Raw genomic sequence first — 23,330 nt, 5'->3', positions numbered from 1 at the left:
GCAGCCAATCAGCGGGCCAGCACAAGCCGACGAGCGTGCGTCATGGCGGCCCTCACTGCATCCATCCCACCTCCACCACCCCCCCACCTCCTACTTATTCTCCCTTTCTCACCCTACTCCCTCCTGTGTTATCCTCTCAGTCTGCTTACCCTCCCACAGCCTTTACTGCTCTGCTCTCCTGTTTCATGCACACATAGCTGCAGGCGAGCCCCAAGCATGGACGGCGGTTCATTTTCATTACCAAAACTCACCGTACCTGAGCTTCCCACAAATAAAATGCACACGCTAAAGACTAGAGACATCCACCTCTAAAAAGCTAACACCAGAGCAGGTTTATACAAGCGTTCACTGGGAAAAAAAAAATAAAAATCACCTGGCAATGTCAAGGTCAGGTTTAGTGGGAGCCGGATGAGATGAGTGGATGTTTACATGTCTTTAGGTGGCCGGAGGAGAGGGGGGAAAAAGAAATAGAGCAATGACTGCATGACCTAGATATCCAGTGCACAGCCAGAGTGGCAAAATAATTCACTTGATGTGTTTTTGTGAGCACTGAAGGGGCCGGCGGCTGAGGAAATCGTCCACTGAGGCTGCAAATACGGATGACAAACGCAGCTGAGCAGCCATAGGATAAGAAGAGAATGAGGGTCCGACGCCGACGACCCCGATGGCTGATCCCACTTTCTGCTCATTATTCAGCCTGCCCCGGGATCTCGTTGTTAACCTCTCATAGCTGTTATTTTCTGATCCGATGACGTGGGGATTTTCAAAGCAGAGGATTCAGAGTGGTTATATAACTAAATGTTGTAGCCTACTGGCATGGTAGATTTTTCAGAATGACACGTTTTAATAAAAAAACGCTTAAACAGCACCACAGAAAAACTGTATTCTTTTTTCTGTTAGGGTTTTTTTTATTTGCTTTTTGCTTTATCATTTACTCCAATGTCCAGAGCTACATCTGATTCTTACTGAAACTAAGCAACATGTTTCAATTAATTATTTACAGACATGAACAAAGTCAGGTGCTTGCATAAAAAGATTGATGTCATAGATAAGGTGGATGCCATGTCCAAAATTATTCACGGTCACTTTTATCAAACTGTTTATTAATAAGCTCCTTTGTACTCGCTACTATGTAGGTTTTGAAACCTCAACTAAAGTAACAGTGCTAAGAAAAAACTCTAGAAACATCAGATGTCCGAACAAGACAGTGCTCCAATGGTTGTCCCTATGCAGTGTAGTAGGGTTGTCACATAACAACCACAGCCATCTATGTGTTCTGTAATTTTGTCTGAGGTGGGTAGAGTTGGTAAAAATTGTACTCAAGTAAGAGTAGCACGACTTCATCATGTTGTTTACTCAAGTAAAAGTAAAAAGTTGTCAGCCAAGTAAGAGTAAAAGGTATTCAGTAAGAAGGCTACTCAATGACTGAGTAACTAATCATAACAACTGATGATTTAATATTTAAAAAATTATGTAATTGGACAGACAAACATATAAGGTTATGTACAAATCCTGGTATTTTAAAGCCAAACATGAAAAAAATATACAAAGAATAACATAATTACGAAATCACAATACAGGCAGAAGAAACACTTTTCTAATTATTTTCTTTTAAAAAGAAATACTTACAGCAGTTAATGTATATACAGTATGTTAGAACAGGGTAAAGTACTTCCAAAGACAATATCTACCATTTACTGTACGTTCATTTGACCTCCTAATGGCTCAATGAGGTCAGCAGATAGAAAACAATATTAAAATAACAAAGCTTGTCTACAAATTGAAGTCTCACTTTAACATAAACTCTAGGTTTTTGTCTTGCTGGTGCGTTTTTGGTTAAAACAAGTATGTTCTATATGCATGAAGTTACTCATAGTATGTAGAGTAGCCAGAAATGTTACACAAGAGTAGCAATACTTGAGTAATAATATGAGTAAAAAGTACAGTGCAGTAAAACTACTCCTAAAAGTACACTTTGTTCAGTAAATGGAACTGAGTAAATGGAACTATTCACTACCCATTTCTGAATTTTCTATCACAGACCAAAACAAAGTAGCTCATAAATATGAAGCAGAAAAATGTGATGCAAGAACAATTTATACAAACATAGATCTGGAAATTGTGGTATTAATTTGTACTCACACTCCCTGAGTCAATACTTTGAAAAAACATCTTTCTCTGCAATTACAAATCATTTGAGACATTCTTCTTCTTCTTCTTCTTGTTTTATGGTGGTTGGCAAGCAACTTAATGATGTGCATTACCGCCATCTACTAAAGTGGAGTGTGGATCAGGATGCTATGTATATATTCTCCAACCAAAAAATAAATATGAATAAATAATAATAATGATAATACTAATTACATAAATAAACTTATATCCTATCAATTTCGTTTTCTTACATTTGAGACATTCCTCTACCACAGGGATCTTCAACCCTGTTCCTCAGGACACACCGTCCTGCATGTTTTAGGTGTGTCCCTGCCTCCACACACCTGACCTAAATAAATGGGTGATTAACAGGCCTTTGCAGACCATGATGGCTGCTGAGGAGGTCATGCAATAATTTGAATCCAGTGTGCTGGAGCAGTGACACATTTAAAACATGCAGGACAGTGGGATCTGAGGACCAGGGTTGAAGACCCTTGTTCTACTAGTTTTACATGTATGGTGACGTAAACTTTTACCTATTTGGCTTTGCAATGCAGCCCAAACAAAGTCAGACTGCATGAATACCACCTGTTAACACTGATTCTAAGTATTGCCAGATTCTCGAATGAATTCACTTCGAAAGCACAAAAGAAAAAGACCTTGTGAAAAAAAAAAACAAAGCTGTTAAGAAAGTGACATTATTCACGTTGAACAAGTTTTGCACAGACATTGGCTGGAGGACCGCTCAAAGAGGAAGAAGGCATTACTCCAAAAACTACATCAAAGACCAGATTGAAGCTTAAAAAATGCCAAAATGCATATAGTCACAAAGTCTCTGTTTTTGTTGTTTTTTTGGAGAGGTGACATGTGGTCTGACGAAACCAAAATGGATTCGTGGGAAGCGTTTGACCAACTTTTTTTGAAGGGTACAAATAAAAAAACTAAACAATTGCTTTTATTCTTCAGAAATTTCATTTGAGTTCCTGAAGTCACAAATACCTCCAAAACACAGTTTGTGGTGACTAAAATCACTGTAAAGAGGTATATGTGGATTTTAGTGGAATCCATGTGGGAGTTTGAATGTGACTGCGTGTCCATGTCTTGTGTGTGTGTTGGGTTTTTGCTGAGGCTAAGCTATTATATGAAAGAGGTCAGAAGCATCTTTAAGGCCGTACAGTAACAGAGGGTGACTAAAGGCTGCCTCAGCCCTCCACAACACGTCGGCCTGCCACAGTCGCTTCAGCAGGCTAGTATGTCAGTCGACGGAGAAGTGCAAACTAGACTGTCGCTGCTGTCATCACAGCCTCACAGAAAACACGCAGATGCAATGACCTCAAAGGCTATTTCGACTCTGTAGTGACTCATAAGATTAGATTACACAATCACTTTGAGTGGTAAATTTCAATCATAACGGCAACCGCATTTTCATTATGCTGCACTGTCATCAGACCAGTACAATGATGTAAAGAATTGATGAAATTGGTAAACATATGCAGAATTGTCCAACGTTTACAGTGCCTTTCCAAATTATTCCCCCCCGCCTTAGTAATTTTCATGTTTTTCTGCCTTAACCTGGAATTAATGGATTGTTTTGAGAGTTTGCTCCATTTCATTTGCAGAACAAGCCTTAAGTTTTGAAGATGTATTATATTTTCTTTATTGCAACACAAACAACAAACAGGAGAAAATAACAGAAAATTTTGGTACGCATAATTGTTCAACCCCTTCTGAAGTCAATATTTTATAGATATTTTTTTTCCCCTTTTTCAATTGCAGCTGCAACTTGCTTTGGATAAATCTATAACCTGATCATATCTTGCCACTGTGATTGTTCTTTAAGGCAACTGTTCTTACGTTTTAAAAGGTTTATTGAAAAGGATGAATAGTGGCAGGTGAGGCAGGCAAGAAGAACCAGACTAGACCAGATGCAGGTAGTGACAGGCCAAACCAGTGAAGAAGGCAGGAGCTGACCAGAATAGGCGAAGTGGACCAAGTAACCACCAGAACGGGCAGATCGACGGGCTGGAATTCACGGGGAAACAAACAGACTTGTGCAGCATGCAGAATCAGGCAACTTTCAGCAGAAGAGTCCAGCTGGCTGAGCACACAGGAACTGATAGAGGAAGGGCACATCACAAAAGACAAGATGTTCTGACGAAGCTGAGGCAGGTAAATATGGAAAGGGGAACAGGTGAGCAGAGTTGGCAGTAATTACTGGCAGCAGGTGGATCTGATCTGTGCTAATTGACTGGCGACTGAGGAGTGGACTGAGCTGATTGGGTGGTGACAGATGGCCGATGGCTGAGGGGAGTGGAAACTAGAAAAAGTCCAAAAAAAAAACAAGCAAAAACTGTCATGATTTAGGTTTTTGCTTGTTTTTTTTTTGGACTTTCTTCAGGGATCTTCAAGTCGAACCACAGATTCATAATTGGATTGAAGTCCAAACTTTGATTAGGCCATTCCAACACATGTCTCCCCTTGAACCACTCTAGTGTTGCTTCAGCAGTATACTTCAGGTCATTCATCCCAGTCTCAAATCGAAGGCAGACTGACACAGGTTTGCTCAAGAATATCCATGTGTTTGGCACCTTCCATCTTTCCCTTGACTTGGACAACTTTCAAAGTCCCTGCAGCAGAAATACATCCTGACAGAATAATGCTGCCAAACCCATTTTTGATGCCTTGCTTCGGGTGATGGGATGTGTATGGTTTGCAAAACTGCTTTTCTTTCATGGCTGCAAAGTCCAATTTTAGTTTCCTTAGACCAGCAGACCTTCCTCCACACCTTTGTGGAGTCACCTGCATTTCTTTTAGCAAACTCAAAAGGTGCCTTCTTATTTCTAACAGAAAGTAATGGCTTTTTCCACGAAGCCCAGCTCTATGGAATGTTACGCCTTATTGTGGTCCTACGGACAGAATCTTTAGTCTCGTATTGTTATTTCACTTCGCCAACTTAGACTATTTTGTGCAGATCCGGCACACAAAATAAGATTCAAAACATTTAAATTATAGGTAGGAATGTTAACAGAAATAGGTAAAAAGCCAGTAAGAGGGTGGATACTTTTACAAGGCACCATATGCACCATATGCACCGTTTTCACCAGTGTACTCATTGTTTTGTTCACCAGAATGAGGAATGGGTCACCTCTCCTTTCTTCATGATGATCATGATATCTACACTGAACTGTAGACACTATGATCAGTTAAGATAAGCAAATCACTGACTATGGGACATGAAGCTTTTTTCAAAAGACCCCATGCTTAACTTCCCATTTAAAATATTAAGACAGAAGAAAAAGCCCTCTGAGGTTTTTATTGAACGAACTTAAATTTGTTTTCAGAGTTTAAAATTAGGGTACCTCAATGTGACAACTAGGCAGACTCTTCCCGAGTATCTCTGCTCTGCTGTGTGCAGCAGAGGTCAATACTTGAATCCATCTTTTTCTCTGCATACATATTCTACTTTTGCCAACTCATCCAAAATTAAGCCGCATTTCTTGTTGAAGTTATATTGATGATGCAAAAATGTACATGTCCCCGAAGGAGGATGATCTTACAAAGCTCTCTTCTTCTACACAGAGGACAATCAGATTAGTAACCAAACGATAATCTATTGTTATATAAAAAAAAATGTTGTGTAGAAGTACATCCAGTTCTGCCTTGAGCAGCTAGAAACGGTACATGCTTTTGCTTCATCGACCGTACACTACTGAAGCTCTCTCTGTGCCTGCTTCGGTTTCCCAATTGTAAATGGTCCAAAACTCAGTTGCAAATCCACTTAACAAGGCCCCACTCCATACTCATAACGCCCCAGTGCTCATGTACTTTAACTGACTGCTGGTCACGTTCAAGGTTCAAAAGAGATTGATTTTGAGATCGTTCCTTGATCTGGACCTTCTGGACTGGGTCTGAAGCTGTGGAACAGTCTCTGAACATTATGGGTGGCTGACAGTGTGGATTGTTTAAATCACACCTCAAGACATTCGTCTTGCCCAGCCATTTTTCTGTTTTACTCAGATATTTGTTACCACTTTACTCTCTGTTGTATTAGATGCAAAACACTGTGAACAAAAAAAATACATATTTATTTACCTACAACTCATCAGTCATTTCAGGCGGTCATTTGTTAAAGAAACATACTGAATAGACTATTATTAAGTCAAGTAGTGTAACTTCGAGTCGTGGATGCTAAATAATGCTGAATACAACCCGTCATTCAGGTGATGGGACGCAGCCGCAGCACTACATCATGATGTCACTACCCTACATGTGTCTGGGTCCTTTGCTTATGTCTGTGTTTGGATAGGCTGTAATATGCTCCGTAGGTCTACCCATTTCATGAGTTTTGCCCTCTCTTGGTGAGTCATGTAGCATTTTAGATTATGAAACAGATCAAACACAGAGCTGGGGGTGGGGGGTGGGGGGGGGTACCATCTATTTATAGGGAAGAGCTCATATCCAAGTTTTTAATCCAGCCCTTTATGCCCACATGGAACATCGAGGCCTGCAACCCACAGTGTGATGTAACAGGTCTGTGCAGTTAAATCGCTGTGGAGCATGTGGTTCTCCTGCTGCATGATTGCTAATCTAACAGTCTGGTATGGAGCATCTGATCTCTGCAGTCTTCCAGCCGGAGCAGCACTATTCGCAACGCTAACCGGCATTCATCAAGATGCTCCGAGGGTTTTAGGAATTGGACCGCTCTAAGCCGCGCACATTTATGGTGTGATGCACATCACGCTCGTTGTTTCACATTTAGGTCGGTACATGAATATTAATCAGAGAACAAATAAAGGAGACGTGTATTTGATCGTGTTTTTTTTTTATTGGTTTATGTATTTGCTTTCTTTCACAATGAAGCCCATATATTTTCCTTGATTCTGTTACTTTTTTGCTTTAGCTCCGTAAAAACAGACACACACACACAGGTACAAAAAAAAAAAACAAAAAAAAAAAAACATAAATAAATCACATCTGTCCTCTTCAAGATATGGTCAGTAAATAAGGCAACCTAAAAAAAAAAGATGAAAGGACTTAACATCCTCTCCAGTGTTTTATGTAAGAGGGGTTTTCCTTTCTCAGAGAGTGCAAGAAGATACCATCTATTAAGCCAGCTGTCCTTTTTGTATCCTTCATTTAAATACTGAACTGTAATATAAACTCCAATGCCTTTGCAAAATAGTCTTTATAAAAACTAAAATATCCAATATATGGCATATCTCACATGAAGCACATGGCTTGCTGATTAATCTGCTGAGATTATATTTCTTTAAAACGGCATCAGTCTTACATATCATAATATTTTTACCAGGTTATATAATAATAAATGAAGGATAATCTGTAAGCAAATAAACATTAATACTGCATAAATCTTTTTATGAATCTGATTTGTCTCTTGGTCTGTACTTTCAAAGCTATACTTTATTAGAATACTTTAGAATAAACACGGATCAGTATCCATTCATAAAAGTCTTTTGCACCACGTAGTTCATGATTCCACTGGCAAATAAAGATCTGAGCCTCTCTTCTCCTTTAAGATGACGGGACAGAGTCATGTGATGCTGCGTACATTTAAAAAAAAAAAAATAAATAAATAAAAATCCTCCTGACACTGTGATGCAAGTATCTGATTGGCTCAGAGCCTGTGAATGGCGAACGTTTATGATTAGCATTCCTGTCACAACACTGCAGTTTCATTCAGCGCTTGGTTTATCTCGCCAAGCGGTGCCACACGAGGGTGCTCAAATCTAACGGTGCGGCACACATCCGGTCCTTTAGTCCTTATGGGGCCTTTTTAATTATTTCATGAGGCACACAGATGACAAAAGACATGTAGAGATGTGTTACAGCTGTAAATGGAGCATCGGTCTGATCTACAATAGAGAACACTTTAAAGATCACCTCAGATGTAAGCATGTTTAGCTTTATCAGTGACATATAAAATTATTTAAGAAATAGAATACATTCAGTTCACACTAACTCATACTTTGCCTGTTACTGTCTTAACAAACCCCAACACCAGTGGATACAATACTTCGTTCGAAACTAGATTCAGTTGTACAGTCTCAGATAACAGCGAGAAATCATATTGCTAACTCGTGATCAGACTTAAGTCCACTACGGTAAAGAGCCATGCAAAAGCACCCTCGCTTTTTTTTTTTTTTTGTCATTTCACATTTTTCCACATTCCAGTCAGAAACATCACTGTATCTGATTAAGACCACACAAAGTAGTGCATAGTTGAGAAACAGAAGCATTTTAAATGGAAACAAAAATCTGCAAAGTGCGCCACACATTTTTACTCAGCCACCTTTACTCTGACACCAACAAAGAAAATTCAGTGCAACCAAATGTCTTCGGATCTCACCTAATTAGGGAAGAAGTGAAGAGCTCTGAAGTTGGTCAGAGAATAAACAGCATCAGGAAGACAAATAACACAGCAGCAAGATCAGGGATTTATTTCTGGAGAATTATAAAGCTGGTTAAGGTTATAAAACAACATTTATGTAACTAAAGTGCACAATATTAGGAAAATAAGCACATTTGATACTGCCGCTAAATATTGTGTTGAGGACCCTTGATTACTCCACATTAACTTTAACTTTTCTTTTTTATCATGTTAAAAATGTTCCCATTTATGATGCACGCCATTATAAATATGGTGTGCATGAAAGGCAGTTGGAGGCCATCTAGCTGGTAGGCAGCGTATTCAAAGGATATGAAATGTGTTAGAATGGCCAAGTCAAAGTCCAGACCTAAATCCAATTAGAATTGATTCTCATGGACACCATCCATCCAATCTGACAGAGCTTGACATGTTTTGCTAAGAAAACACATTAGTTTTTCATGTACAAAGCTGCTGAAGAAATACCCTAAATGACTTGGGAAGAGCAGCAACAGGTCACTCTATAAAGGTTTGACCAAGGTGGGCTGAATAAAAATCCAAATCACACTTTTCAGATTTTTTTCTTTTTGTAAAAACGAAAAATAAAATACATAAAAAAACACAATTCTGTACTAATTTCCTTCCTGTCTACAACTATGCACTGCTATTGTTTCACTACGACATGAAATCCCATAAATACACCCTGATGTTTGTGGCTGTAATGCGTCAGAACGTGAAAAGAGTCGAAGACGTATGAATTCTTCTGCAAGGCACTGTAACTAAACTCTCCGTTTTGCAAAACACAAACTCGGACGAACACTGCAAAGTACATTCAGAACGGCTGGAATGAAGCTATATCTGCCGTTGCAGGTACATGATAACCTACATGCATGTCCTGATCAGACAGCCTTCAGGGGTTTTCAAATGAAGCAAAAACATATCAAGCTTGAAACATTTCCTTCTCGCCTTAGCCTCTAAAAGATTCACTGTAGCAAATAAAGACAGACAGAAAGAGGCAAACGTTTGTTCGCAAGCTAAATCTACGCACAGTGCTTTGTTTTTCACCATAACCACGTTAGATATTAGAACACTAGCCTGACATTCTCATTGCGTGCCTTACGTTGCCATCTGCAGGCGTTCTTCTTATTCTCACGCCTGACTAATCTAAAATGAAACGATTCAAACAAAACAAAAAAATAACACAGGTAATATCAGAACCACAGGTCTGTGTATCAAGAATATAGTCAAACTAGACAACAACTATCATGCCACGTCATTTTAGTTATGTGTTTGGATACAGTTTACACTCCCATATAATTTGATTGTCTCTAAACTAAACGTTATAGAGAGAGCGAGAGAGGCACCAGACTGTAATGAAGGACATTGAAACTAAAGGAGTACACAAATAAACATGTTTCTCTATATATAGATATATAAATATAAACTCTAGGATATTCCAGGAACTATGTCGTTGGTCAGTGATTGATCGATGCAAGCAAATATATATATATATATAAAAAAGCAGTCCTGGAACAGGGGGTGTTTCTGGTCCAGCACCAGCTTTATCCTCCCAGCTTTATCCTAGCTTAGCCCCCTAAAAGCATCTCTATCAGTATATAAAATGCGCATAAAAGAGAGAAGGCACAGAAACACAAACCCACCAACGGAGCGAGGTGGACGGACAGCAGCAGCTTCTTGTTTGTTTTGTTTTTTTGAACGAGGGGGAATAGGAGGCGCAGACTGATTAAAGCTGCAGCTCTGCAGATGAGCTGCTGGCAACTAGCAGTTCCAGTCTTCAGGGGTCTGTATCTGTCGCTGTCTCATTTCCGGTGAGCTTTCTGGACCTTTACTCGGATGCCTTTTATCTCGTTCTGCTCTGACAGATTTCTTTGCCAGTCCTTAAGAGTCAGTGTCACGTTCAGTGGCTCACAAACCCAAGAAAAAGGGGATTCAATAGCCCTGAATCTGTAAAGAGAACAGGTTTTTGTCTCTGTGACCCAGTGCACAACTACCCTTAATGCAACAGATCCATGCTGCTTTCCATCATTTTTTTCTGTCAGATCCAAATGAAGGGGGAATCCACTTTATGCTACAAATGCAAGGTTATTTCTCAATGAACACCTCTTATTTAATCACTCCTGCCTTTTCCTGTGTGGTTTGATTAGCTGTCTTGGACAGGGTGGGCTTTGTCTTTTCTCCCGACGGCTTGACCCAAACGCTATTTCCCGCCACTGCTTCTTCTAGACTTTTCACTTGCTTAGCCGGGCCTCGGTCCTTGCTGGAGCTACGCGGGTGGACAGGCGTAGCTTTTACGGCGCTGTGAGCTTTACCCTGGGTGAACCGGGGGTCCTCTCCAATGTTGACGGTCAGGTTGGTGTAGAGCGGCTCCAGCTCTTTGGAAAGCAGCTCATAAGTCAACGAGCTGAGGCCGTCGGAGTGCCAGTTGAGCCTGGTCTTTTTCAGGAGGTCGAATCTAGAACGACACACAGCACATTGTGTTTATGTACTCTGTGGTTTCTGAGCCGAGTTTCATGAAGTTTTCCTGGCAGTTTTGTTCAGGCTTTCTTTGGCTCATAATTCTATACTTTGTAGGTTTTTATTGTTTTAGCTTTTGTATAAATCATTTGAAGTTTGTTTTTTTGCGTTACAAAAAAGAAGTCTATAATGATCCGTTCAGCACTTTCAGCAACCACACCGTCTCCTCTCAGTTCACAGTTTGTGTTCTCTCTGTCCGATCCATTGTCCAAAATGCAACATTCAAAAAGAGTCCTGGATCTGATTGATTTCTGGCAAAGTTTTTATTGCCGATCAGTTGTACAACTTTTGTTTAAAAATGTGTTTAATTTGTCTCTTTCTCAGTAAAAGGTTCCTATGTTTACATAAGATTGTGTCAAATGTTGACCTGTGAACCTGACTATAATTGTGAGTTTTCAGCAGTTAGCCATAATAATTACAAATACTACAGGCACATCTCAGTAAATTAGAATATTATAAAAAGTTTATTTCGGTCACTGAAACCAAAAACTGAGACTCATGTATCGTGTGTTCATTACACCTGGTGCTGTTTATTTATGTAAAATTAATACCCAAAATTCAGTATTTTGAAAAATGTAAATATTTGAACAAATAAAAAAAGTATTTTTAAATGTTAGCCTGCTGCAAAGTATGCCCATGTATAGTATTATACACAACCAATTTTTAGTCATGGCTTATTTTTGCATGAATTACTGCATCAATGCAATACGATATAGAGGTGGTCAGCCTCCGGCTCCACTGAGGAGTTTCAGGAAGCCTGCGTTGCTTTAATAGTTCCCTTCAGCTCTTTCCATTATTGGGTGTAATGTCTCTCATCCTCCTCTTGGCAATACCACATATATTCCTGCTAGGGGGGTTTAGGTAAGCATCTCCATGAAGCATGTGACTAGATTAAACACAGCAGATGAACATCATTGGATAACGTTGCTCCTCAGATTATTGCCAACTGTGGAAACTTCACTCTGGACCTCAAGCAACTAAGGTTCTGTGCTACTCCAATTTTGCCCCAGACTGTGGGACCTTGAGTTAAAAAATAAATACAAATTTCCCCTGAAAAGAGGAGTTTGGACCAATCAATATTGGATTAGTTATTTTTCTCCTTTGGCCAGCAGCCACACTTATGGCATCGTTTCTGTTTCGGGAGCAGCTTAACACAAATAACGCAACCGTGTATCCATGTTCTGGATCAGGCTGTTTAAGGTGGCTCTTGAAGCTCTGACTCCAGCAACAGTCCACGCCTTTGGAATCTCTACCAATCCTTTGAATGGGCTTTGCATTACGTTGTAGTGCTGAAACTTTTTAACCACACCATTTCCGTCCACTCAACTTTCCATCAACATGCTTGGATAAAGTACTCTATAAACAGCCAACTTCTTTAGCAATGACCTTTTGTGGCTTACCCTTTTTGTGGAGGAAGTCAGTGATTATCTGCTAGATATCTGTCAAGTCAGCAGTCATCCCAATGCTTGTGTAGTTCATATCATGACATTTATGTACCTGGAATCCTTTTTATATATTTTATATCTTTTAAATCTTATATCTTATTATAATTTTCTAAGAAAATTTTTTTTTTCTTTTTTCATTGGCTATTGGTATTTCAAAGGCTTTTACCTTTTGTGTTGGCTCTTGTTTGGATAATGTTCAAACATTGTATGTCGTGCATAGTGAAAATGGCCAGACAGTCATACAGCAACAATAATATACAGACAAATATCGTAGGATGCAACATAGGCCTACTATTATTTTTTCTAATTCAACTGAAGTTTCCCATTCACAGTTCCATCAGAAGCAATCCCTGGTTTCTGTTTTTCATGATCAACACAAATGAATTAGTTCATATCTTCAGCTGACAGTCTGTACAAGCCTGTTATCCTCAGATAAAATGTTTGTCTTACCAATAAAATGTCTTGCTGGCATTGCATGCCTAATTCTGAGCTTGAATTTGGGTCCTACTACTAACCTACTCAGTACAATTTATAATTTGTATATTTCAGTGTTTCTATATTGGTTCTTTCTTAAACATAAATATGAGAATAGCACAGCATTGTCCTTTTTTCTTAAACATTTCACCTTTAACTCTTGTAGTCTACTGTCATGAATTAGCCTTAACCACCAAAGTGGTCTATGTGTACCACTAGTGCCTGTTAATGCACATTCTACACATACCAAGGTATTTGTATTTGAAACACTTTACAGCCATCTAGCACTCAGAGCTATAATCAATTACACAGTTATGCCTATTTCACAAATATGCTGAGTAAATGCCTACATTCATGTTTTGTTTTTATTTGATTGAGAATCTCTACTAAATTGAAACCTCTTGAAAATGAAAACATTAAAATTTTCTATGCAATTGGGGATAAATTCAGACAGAAAGGAATCTGTAACTCACTGCTATATCTGACAAAGCTTGTATTGCTGTATCAGTATTCTAGGACTGCTCATTGCTTGAAAGCGGGGCAATGAGCTGTGTAATTGTCATCAGTCTTAAACAGACCTTTTTTTTAAGTCAGTTAGATGCTACATGTATTTATGAACAAAGATAATCATAAACTCTAGAGAATATCAGAATATCAGAGTAGAAATCAATTAGTATAATGTCTACCAGGAGCTGGTAAAATAATATAAAACAATCTCAGCATGTCACCAAAGAAAGTGGACTATATTTATTCTAAAACAAACAAACAAAAATTAATTATAATTTGTGAACGTAAAGGTAGTTACTCCATTGTTTGTCATTAAAACGTATCAGTAATAAATGCTGTTTATTATTTTAATTTCTAAACAAACAATAAATGCATATGTTATTGTGTGTTTAGAAAATACTCCAATTATAGGGAAAGATACCTATTAAAGTTAAATTGGATGTGTATAAATTCTGTGTCTGTAGTTTTGTCTCTTAAGTACCTGCGTGGATTTTGCTCATTGCCTCTATCTCCTTTATGCTTGATCATCTTGTAATGACCAATGGCCACTGGGGGGCGCACAATCTTCATACCGGACAACCGCACTCTGGTTTGGCAGCAAAACAACAGGAGTCAACAGGAGACAGAAGATTCCCAGTTATACATTTAAGAGAGAAAAAAAGTGTCAAAGCATAAACATGGTGTCCAATCGCTAAAGCTATGCTTGCTTCTATTAAATATGGGAAAACAAGGAAAATCAAAAAAACAAAATGAAAAGATATGAGCGTAAAACACTGTTAATCCCCTTTTCCACCTCTTGCCTCCAAACAGCTTCAATTATCAAAATCAGTTGGAAAATTATCCAGCTACTGGTTATAATGTGTTTTTCATTCAAATTTAAATTGACACAAATTAAAGTGCTTATGAGGGTAGACTTGAAATATTGTTGCTTAAGTTTTTCAGGGGAGTTTTGTTTGTTTTTTGGTGTTGGTGGGGGGGGGATCATGCATCCAGTGCTTGTTAAAGCAAACTAGGGAACAGAAAATAAGCAAGAAAGTGGAGAGACAGGATCCTAAGAAAGAAATAGAAGGTCTAAATACTTCTTGTAAACTCTAAAGGAACCCCATTCCAACATATACTCCGTGCAAACATACCCACTGAGCTCACTCCAAGTGACATAAAGAAACTTGGCAGCAATGGAAAGGCATGAAGATGAAAGATGATAGAACACAGAAATAAAAGTAAAATAGGCGGCAATGAAACTGTTAAAAATGAAGAAAAAAAACATGGATGAGTAAAGCAAAGCTAAAATGAAAAAGCAAAAGAGGCAAAATGCTTATGAACTTATCTACTCTTAATCTCCGTGTCATCATGCTCTGTTTGCCTCTATCATTTGCTTCACCTGGCAGCAATGTCATCATCCTCTCCCCCCCAGCCCCAGTACTGGTTGGGGAAGCCGTTCATCTTCATATACTGATCTGGGGTCACCGCAGACACCCCGCCGAAATACTGTTGGTACGGCAGCCTGAGAGAGTCACATCCCATTCAGTCAGGGCAACGCGTTAACAATGAATTAAACCCATACGCTCCTTCATGGTGCTCTTCTACCTGTATCTGAACTTGTCCATGGCCACAGACAGGTGTGTGGGAAACTGTTTGTGGCAGGTGTAGGTGTTGTGGTCGTTCTCGGGCAGCAGGTCGACATCGTGGAGGAAAATGCAGCTCCAGTCTTCATCTTTAAGAGCCTCCCGCACCCCAACGTTCAGCAGCTTGGCTCGGTTAAAAGTGCTGTTCCCCCACTGAAGCCAGAGAAAAACAATGTATTGAAATCTTTTAATCTCAAAAAGACCAATCAAAACCAGCAGTAATAATTATAATGCAGTCAAAAGTTATGATCCCACTTAACAATTCTTTAAAAAAGTAACTAAAGCTTTAATAATTATTTATGTTTACATTTTCAAGTTGATCTGCATGTTTAGGTATTCTTTATTAGTAACTCCCTGATGTATTTCTTCTTCGCTGGATTATAAATATTCTTTAAAGAAAGGCCCATTTCTCTTAGCCATTCTCTAAAATTAGTAAAAAAAAAAAAAAAATAGAGTCAGATGCCTGTTAATGTCATAATTCAGGAAATGACTAAAAGAAAAATGCTGATCTTGGCCAGAGTCAGATTAATACTTAAAGTGTATGGGAAATGAGAAGGGAGGAGCCAAAATGGCAGCATAGAGTAGCATCTTGGTTTTACCAAAGTCTTTATAACAAGCATTAAATTCTATCTGCATGCCAACCTGGTGTTTGAGAGGCATGGCCAGTGCAAACCCCTTTCAAACCATCACATGACAAGCAGAAAAGTGTGATTTTAGTTAGGTATTATTGCATCCATTGTTGCATGTCATTCATTGCAATTTATTTGTTTTCTCGTTTTAACCCCAGTTGTTGTTTTTTTGTTTGTCTGCTCAATGATGGGTGAAACACAGTTATCTTGTGTGGAAGTATATGCACCATTGTTGATGTAACATTTGTTTGGTGTTTTATCAAGCTTTCATTTTCTCCTCTTACTCAAGTGCAACATTAACATAGGGAAGTTTTTTTTGGAAATAAAGAAAAAGGTCCTAAGGATGATCTTCTCACAGATCTCCACTGGGGTTTCCCTTCTTATCTGGACTACCTCTACAGGTTGGTTTAAATCCACATCTGAACGTGATTGTGTTCATCTGCCATTTCTGTCATTCATTCATTTTCACTACATAAAATGGTTTCTACAGTGATGCCATGCCACCTTTTACAAATGGCCTGCATTTGTGTTCAGTCCCCTTTAACTACAATACTACTAAAATGAAATCCAGTAGATCCAAGTGACTTAAAAAAGTCCCCTATTAATTAAACAGAGTTTACATGTGTGTCATTTCAGTATAAACACAGCTGTTCTCAGAGGGACTGAAGAGGTCAGAACATTTACGAATAAAAGGTTTCAACTAGTCCTAGGAACACAACAAAAAAATTACTTTTTGACCTACATGCAAAGATGCTAAACAAATACTGCATACCGCCATGAAGACACTATCCCCACAGTGAAACATGGAGGTGGCAGCATCATGCTGAGAGGATGTTTTTCTTTAGTGTAGAGGGAAGCTGGTCAGAACTGATTGGAATATGCATTTAGCTGCATACGGCACAATCCCAGAAAAACAGCTGTTAGAAGCTATGAAAACTGGTCCACAGGGGGCACGTCCCAGCAGGACAATAACCCTACAAAGGAAATGTTTAAGATCGAAGGATATTTGTATCCCAGAATGGCCCAAAGCCCAGACCCAAATCCAATTGGGAATCTGTGGCAAAACTTGAAAACTGCTGTTCACAGACAGGCTCAACACAATTTACTTAAGACTGAGCTATTTTCCAAGGAGGAATGGGCATGACTTCAGTCTCTGGATGTGCAAGGCTGGTAAAGACATACCCAAAAAGTCTTGCAGCTGTGTTTGCACTAAAACATGGTCCTAAACAGTATTGGCTTAGGAGAGCTGAAGACAAATCCATGCAACACTTTTGAGATGATTCTTAATTAAAAAATAATAATAATTAAAGCATGAATTTTTTTCTTCCACTTATTTTTCTTTCATTTATACGTGTGTGTGTGTACTTTACTTTGAAGTTGGCCTGTTACATACGATCCCAATTGATCCCAATTGAATACATTTTGTAACAAATTGTGAAAATGTTTGGCGATATGAAAAGTCTTTTAAAGGACCGTAGCACCTTTAGACACTAGTATCAAAATATGCTAACTAGCCATTATCAATCCAGGGTTTTGCCATCATTACTCTTGTACAATGCATTTCCTCTTCACATTTAAATTATCTTCAAGCAACAGGAAATACAGAAACAGATTAAAACAACACTTGACCTGTTGTACAATGTAGATGCTGTAGTGTATCTGCTGTCTTTGCAGAAAAGGGTGCAGGTGGTACAGCAGGGACCGGAGGTGGCTTAGTCGGTTTCGGAACGGTACCACTATCGCCGTGTGGTGGTGCGGTTCGCAGTCCGGAGGCCGATACCGTCCACCAGGCAACACTAAAGGGTTCCGCTGTCGGATCTCCTCCAAAGAGAGAGGAGACGATAGATGGACGGACACTGGTCCAACTGGAGGACAGGAAAAGAAAGAAAAAAACATAGCATCTTTCACTGTATAACTATTGACTAAGCTTAACAGAACGCATTCAACAATCCTCTCCTTCTCACCCAACAGGGGGGAGGGGATGGGGCAGTCTCTCAGCGGTTGCCCTGAAGCAGGAAGCCCAGAGTTCCGAGGCGGAGGAGGCGGTACCCCGAGGTGACTGAGGTTGGTGTAGACGTCATGAGGTCGAGAATAATCAAACTCTGGCTCTGTGGTGTGCACCAGGACAGACACCAGACCTCTGAAGCCCCCGAGGGAGAAATAGAGCACAAAGGCAAACTGAAAGCCTATCAGCAAGGCTAGTGTGCAGGGGGAGTCCAGAGACCGCCCAAAGCAAGCCATCATGAAGAAGGAGACTTTGCAGAGAAATTCCAGGTTAAAGAGGAAGATGGTAAGGATGGGAGGAGAGACTGAGGGAGAGGCAAAAAGCAGCTGGACGAGGAGGGCGGAGGGAGTGGTATGAAATGAGTGAGGAGAGACAGAGGGAGAGGAAGGGAAGATGGTTGTCCAGATTTCAGATGCTGCCTCTGTGCAGGAAAGGGGCATCGATCAGGTGGAATGGGTAGAAGTAGAGGTGATGCTCCGCCAGCACTGCCATCACCTTCTGACCACAGATAACACTGAGAGGAAATATAAAAAAGGTTATTAGCTAAAATATATGCGCAATCATATTTCCAAAACTCTAAACACAGTTTGCACAACATCAGTGTCTTTCGTTTCATGTCATTTTCACAAACTCTGCAGTCAGCAATTGCATTAGTAAAATGCTTCAACTGTTTTGACACGTAATACCCAAAACCAATATTATAGACTTTATTTTTGCCATATTAACAGGTGTTTACACACAGCATACATAGGAAAGCCAAGATTATGAAGCACATAAAATACAATACTGAACATCTGGTGATACATTGATCAATTAATAATTAACACAGATGATTCATGCTTCGTAAGAAAGGTCCACCCACATCCCATTCCAGTATGAATCTGATACAAAAGTGGTGGTAAACTTAATTTTTTCTTCAGAACCTTGAGGCACAAAAGTGGAAGTTTTTAGACTGATGTTTTGGTGTATAAATACAAGTCGAAAGAAGACAAATAAGTCCTAACAAGAGGGAAAGCTAGACAAATGAGACTAAGAGGCCTGGCAGAAGGAGCACAGCAATAGAGTAGAGCGAACATTACCGTGTGTGACGCAATTTCCAGCACTGCATTAATTCTTTATGGATCTCATGTTGAGCCCAATACCGTATCATCCTTCTGTGAGAGAGCGAGGCACCAGGTGGGTGTAAACATTAAGTCCTTTATGATCAGTTAGGATAAGCTGTGGCCATGTGGTGTAAAAACCATCCGAAAATGCGAGACCTTTCCTTCAATCCAATCAAAGAGTTATTTTCTACATGGAGGTTGCTGCAGAAATAAGGCCAACTTTCCTGCAGGGTTTTTTTTCTTTTTTTTTCTTTCTTTTTTTTTTATCAGGTCTATGTGGCAGATGCTTACTCTGCAGCTGGCAGCAAAACCCACAAGAACATCCAACTGCAGTCTATATCAACTTACCAGAAACAGTTTCAAGTCCCTGGCTTACACCAGAATGAATCAAAGCCCCTTTGACACATTCAAAATACAAACAAGACACTGAACTAGGTCAAATATGATCTAATGTTTGACATTAAATCAGAGCATTGTCAGAAGACGAGACAAAATGTGAGATCCTTGATTCAAATGCTTATGTCTGTGTACTCTGTTAGAGCGACTAAAGCATGTTTCAACAAGGAGCCCTGAGGCACAGAGGAGGATTAGTGATACTCTGGGTTTTTTTAAGGTTCACCTTGAAGGGAATTGGCAGAAAGATGTGGAAAATAGTGCCCAAGAACTGTGGAATCTGTAGAGCTGTCAGCGCTACCAGGCATGACTTATTTCTGAGTATTTTATTTAAAAAAACAAAACAAAAAGCAAGACAGAACAAAACACGTCAAATACAAATCTTTACATCTGCTGTTCCAGATCATCGGAGTTGTCTCTAATGAGTTACTATTTGTTTGGAAATTCTGGTTAAGCTAACAAGATCCTGTTAGCAATTACTTTTTTGAAAAATTCAAATTTAAAAGTCTATGTTAGGGCAGATTATCAACCTAAATACAGCCTAGGCATAGGTGTTCACAGGATTAACCGTAGCTTCAGCATCGAATGTAATGTCTTTAACAACGAGGCTGCTTCCAGAAAGCGCAGAAGCCACATCAGCTCCCTAAGCAGTGAGGCATTTCTGGTCCCTTTTGCCCTCTAACACCGTTTTCTGGGTAAACACTGTTCTACAACATATACTAAACGATGACGTACTGCATGTATGCAGAGATTTTGGTGACAATTTATGTTTTGAGGGTGCCTTCATTGAACAAAAGACAGGTGGCAATGGTAACTTGCAAGGAGGACAGCAGTGGTGAATAGTTTGAGGTGTTTTTTTTATCACTAGGGTATTTTGTCTGTAGCAATTTATGAGTGAGGTTTAAAATAACATGACAAGATATGATATGCCAACCGGCTCTGCCCTAATTTCAAGGCGACTGGCCTTCCACACAGTGTTTCAAGGCCACGACAATAACCTCATGGTGCATTAAAGTCCACAACAAAATATCATACAATCTATATTGAAATAGATCTAAAATAATATAAGTGTTCAATCGTTAAACACAAGCAATCTTATTCAAAGCTTCTTACATGACTTTATTGTTTTATTGTAGTATATTGGTTTTATTGAACATTCCGACCAAAACTCAAGTCAATTCTACAATTGTGATTCCTTAAAATGCTATAAAAACCAAATCTAATTAGCAGAAAGTTTTAACACAACCTTTATTAATAGCATATTGAGCACATTTGGTTTAATTGTGATATATTTCTGTTGAAGCAACTTTCAATATTCATCTTTTAACTAAACATGGTCACACTTACTGTCCAGTCCCATGGAGAGCTGCACTCCAGAGATCAGGTTTAAATTAGACTGGAATACTGCTGATGTTCACTGTGGGCAGTAATGCTTCGGCACGCTTAGTCTGTCTAAAGATTTCAACAGATTTCAAAATCCCACCTACCTAGGAAATAGAATTTATTGGATTAACCTAAGAAGGAAATCAGCAAAAAACATTAAATGTTTAGTTTTATTTGGATAAACCTAATTTGCTAGTCCTGGTCAGTGACAGTTCAGAAGAAGAATAACAAACAAATCAAAAACTAAATTAAGTTAATGGCAGTAATAGTTGCTTTACTGATTAAAAAAGCCACCCAAGATTTTATGTTTTTCTTCATGATGTTTAGATTAAGACCACATTGATGTTTTCTCAGAAACAAATTTTGTTATTTTATAATTATTAATATTTGATCATTTACAGTTCTCTTCTTCCCCTCCTTTCGTTGCCAGGCTTTCTGTAGATAGTGCCTTGCGAAATGTTTCCCAGTCTCTTTACTTTTCCGCCTTTTGTTATGGTACAACCACAAATGATAATACACTTTATTGGGATATGTGATATGATGTGAGTGCATAAGTTTGAAATAAAAGGAAAATCATTCATGGGTTTAAAAAGTATTTTATACATAACATGAAACTTGTGATGTGCATATGCATTCAGTCTGTTTTATTCTGTCAGCCATAAATATCAATCAGTCTAATTACTTTGAGAAGTGACCCAATCAGTGAATAAGGTAGCAAAATAATATCTCAAGCCTTAACCTTCTCCCATAGTATACTATTCAATCCATCATCAGAAAATGGAAAGAAACACAGGGGCAGCAGTAATTAGAAACACTGACAAGAGGCTCGCCGTGGAGTGGCAGAAAGCCACAGCTCAGTTGGCAGCTTTTTTTTTTTTTTAATAGACAGAATAAATATTACTCATGCACTTCACAAAACGGGTCTGTAAGGATGAGCGGCAAGAAGAGAGTACTTGGCAAGATGAAGTCATGAGAAGTCTAAATTGCAACTTTTTGCCTCACATTCAAAATATCATGACATCTGCACAGTGATGTGACGGTTATGTCATTGTGTGTCTAGTCTTTTTTTTTCTTCAGAGTAGAAAGAGAAGCTGGTCAAATTTAATGGTAATAAAATGAGCTAAATGCAATACAGTCCTGCAAGAAAACCTGTTTAGATAATGTAAAAGACTACAGCAGAGGTTCACCTTCCAGCTAAACGACTCAACAGCTCCCCCCTCCCATAATTAAATGGTTATCCATTTGTTGGATTGACCCAGAAACTTTCCAGAACACAATTTGTGAATAAACGAATGACAATATGCATTATTTTCCTTTCAGTTCACAATCATGCTTGTGTAGATCAAATCTAATAGGCCGAAGCCTGAGGTTGTCTGTGGGTATTAATACCTTTGGAGTAATTTACATAAGTAGCAGTGCAGCAACACATTTATGTCAGTGTGAAGTCTCCTGGAAGCTAAAATAAGCTGGCCAACGACAAGCAGCTCCAAACGAATGTCATGTTTGCTTCTTCATATAGAAAGGATTATTTTCGTCAGGCACATCTGTGGCGTATGCTATCCAAGTCTAATTGATGGCTGCAAATCAAATTAAACCAACATCTCGGTTTCCTGTTGGTCCACACAATTCATAACACGCCACATCAGAGCTTGTTAACTTGGTTTTGACCCTAAAATTATGAGTAGAAAAATATTTTTTTTGCAAGTAAACAGATTCACCTGGTTGAGAAGTAGCAGCCCCCCATCCAGGTGATTGCTCTACATTCATCCATCGCTTGGCCTTTTCATATGTACCTTACTTAAAGCTATGTAAACAAACCCTAGCAGGAAGAGCCATTCTCAGTCTGGGGCCTACACCGTTTCACCCACAGTCCACAGCGACTCTCCCTGAAATGATTGGTGACACCATGACAGGCTTCCTCCATGTTCTGCAGTTTGCAGCGGACTCACCGGTACATCCCTGCGACATGTCAAATCCAGTCCCCGGCTTCCTCCGACAGTCCGCAGGCCGATGCCATCAAAGCGCGCTACAAAGATGCCGAATCTATTCCCACGAAACGCCGCGCACTCGCTTTCTCCTTCGCCCCCCTCCACCGAGATGAAATGTCTCCCTTCGCTGTTCGGAGAGCGCCGCAGACCCTTTCATTCGCAAGGGCATCACTGCATATCCGTCCACTTGTCGGTGCGGGCGAGCCAGCGTCCGTCTCCTCTGCCTCCAGTGAACGCGTCTGCTGGAGCTCAGGCGCACCGCGGTGACGCACTGAGCGCCACATTTAAAAGTAAAAAGGGATTTCGCTCGTTGGCTGTGACGCTTCATGGAAAACGTTAATGTTGGTTTAAATGAGAATTAAATCTGCCAGGAAATTAGCTTTGAAAGATATTGGAGAGATCAGAAAAACAGAAAATAATAGACTTGTTTTAATTAAAAGATAGATAGATAGATAGATAGATAGATAGATAGATAGATAGATAGATAGATAGATAGATAGATAGATAGATAGATAGATAGATAGATAGATAGATCTAGAAACCCATTAAATCTGACCTTAATGTACATTTCAATGTTCAAGCGTTATCTGGTTTTTCTTAAAGTTTATTTATTTTATTTTTTTACAAAGTTTTTTTTTCATGACGTGTTCCATTTTTATTTCCAGACACACCATTCAGCCCAAGGCCACCAGTTTGTTGTTGTTTTT

At 39.2% G+C, this 23,330-nt stretch overlaps 1 protein-coding gene across 1 annotated transcript; it reads right to left on the bottom strand.

Moving 5' to 3' along the window:
- Positions 1-6,959: 6,959 nt before the first annotated feature.
- b4galt3 (UDP-Gal:betaGlcNAc beta 1,4- galactosyltransferase, polypeptide 3) lies at positions 6,960-22,877 on the bottom strand. Its single transcript, XM_012876498.3, has 7 exons — positions 22,585-22,877; positions 17,716-18,270; positions 17,381-17,616; positions 15,085-15,275; positions 14,879-15,001; positions 13,979-14,083; positions 6,960-11,009 (listed from the first exon to the last, which is right to left on the bottom strand). The coding sequence occupies exons 2-7, from the start codon at positions 18,194-18,196 to the stop codon at positions 10,661-10,663; spliced, it is 1,485 nt and encodes a 494-aa protein (XP_012731952.2). The 5' UTR covers positions 18,197-18,270; positions 22,585-22,877; the 3' UTR covers positions 6,960-10,660.
- Positions 22,878-23,330: the final 453 nt, after the last annotated feature.

This window comes from Fundulus heteroclitus, chromosome 1 (assembly GCF_011125445.2).
Source record: "Fundulus heteroclitus isolate FHET01 chromosome 1, MU-UCD_Fhet_4.1, whole genome shotgun sequence".
NCBI classification, from domain to species: domain Eukaryota; kingdom Metazoa; phylum Chordata; class Actinopteri; order Cyprinodontiformes; family Fundulidae; genus Fundulus; species Fundulus heteroclitus.
This window is presented reverse-complemented; position numbering and strand designations above follow the sequence as displayed.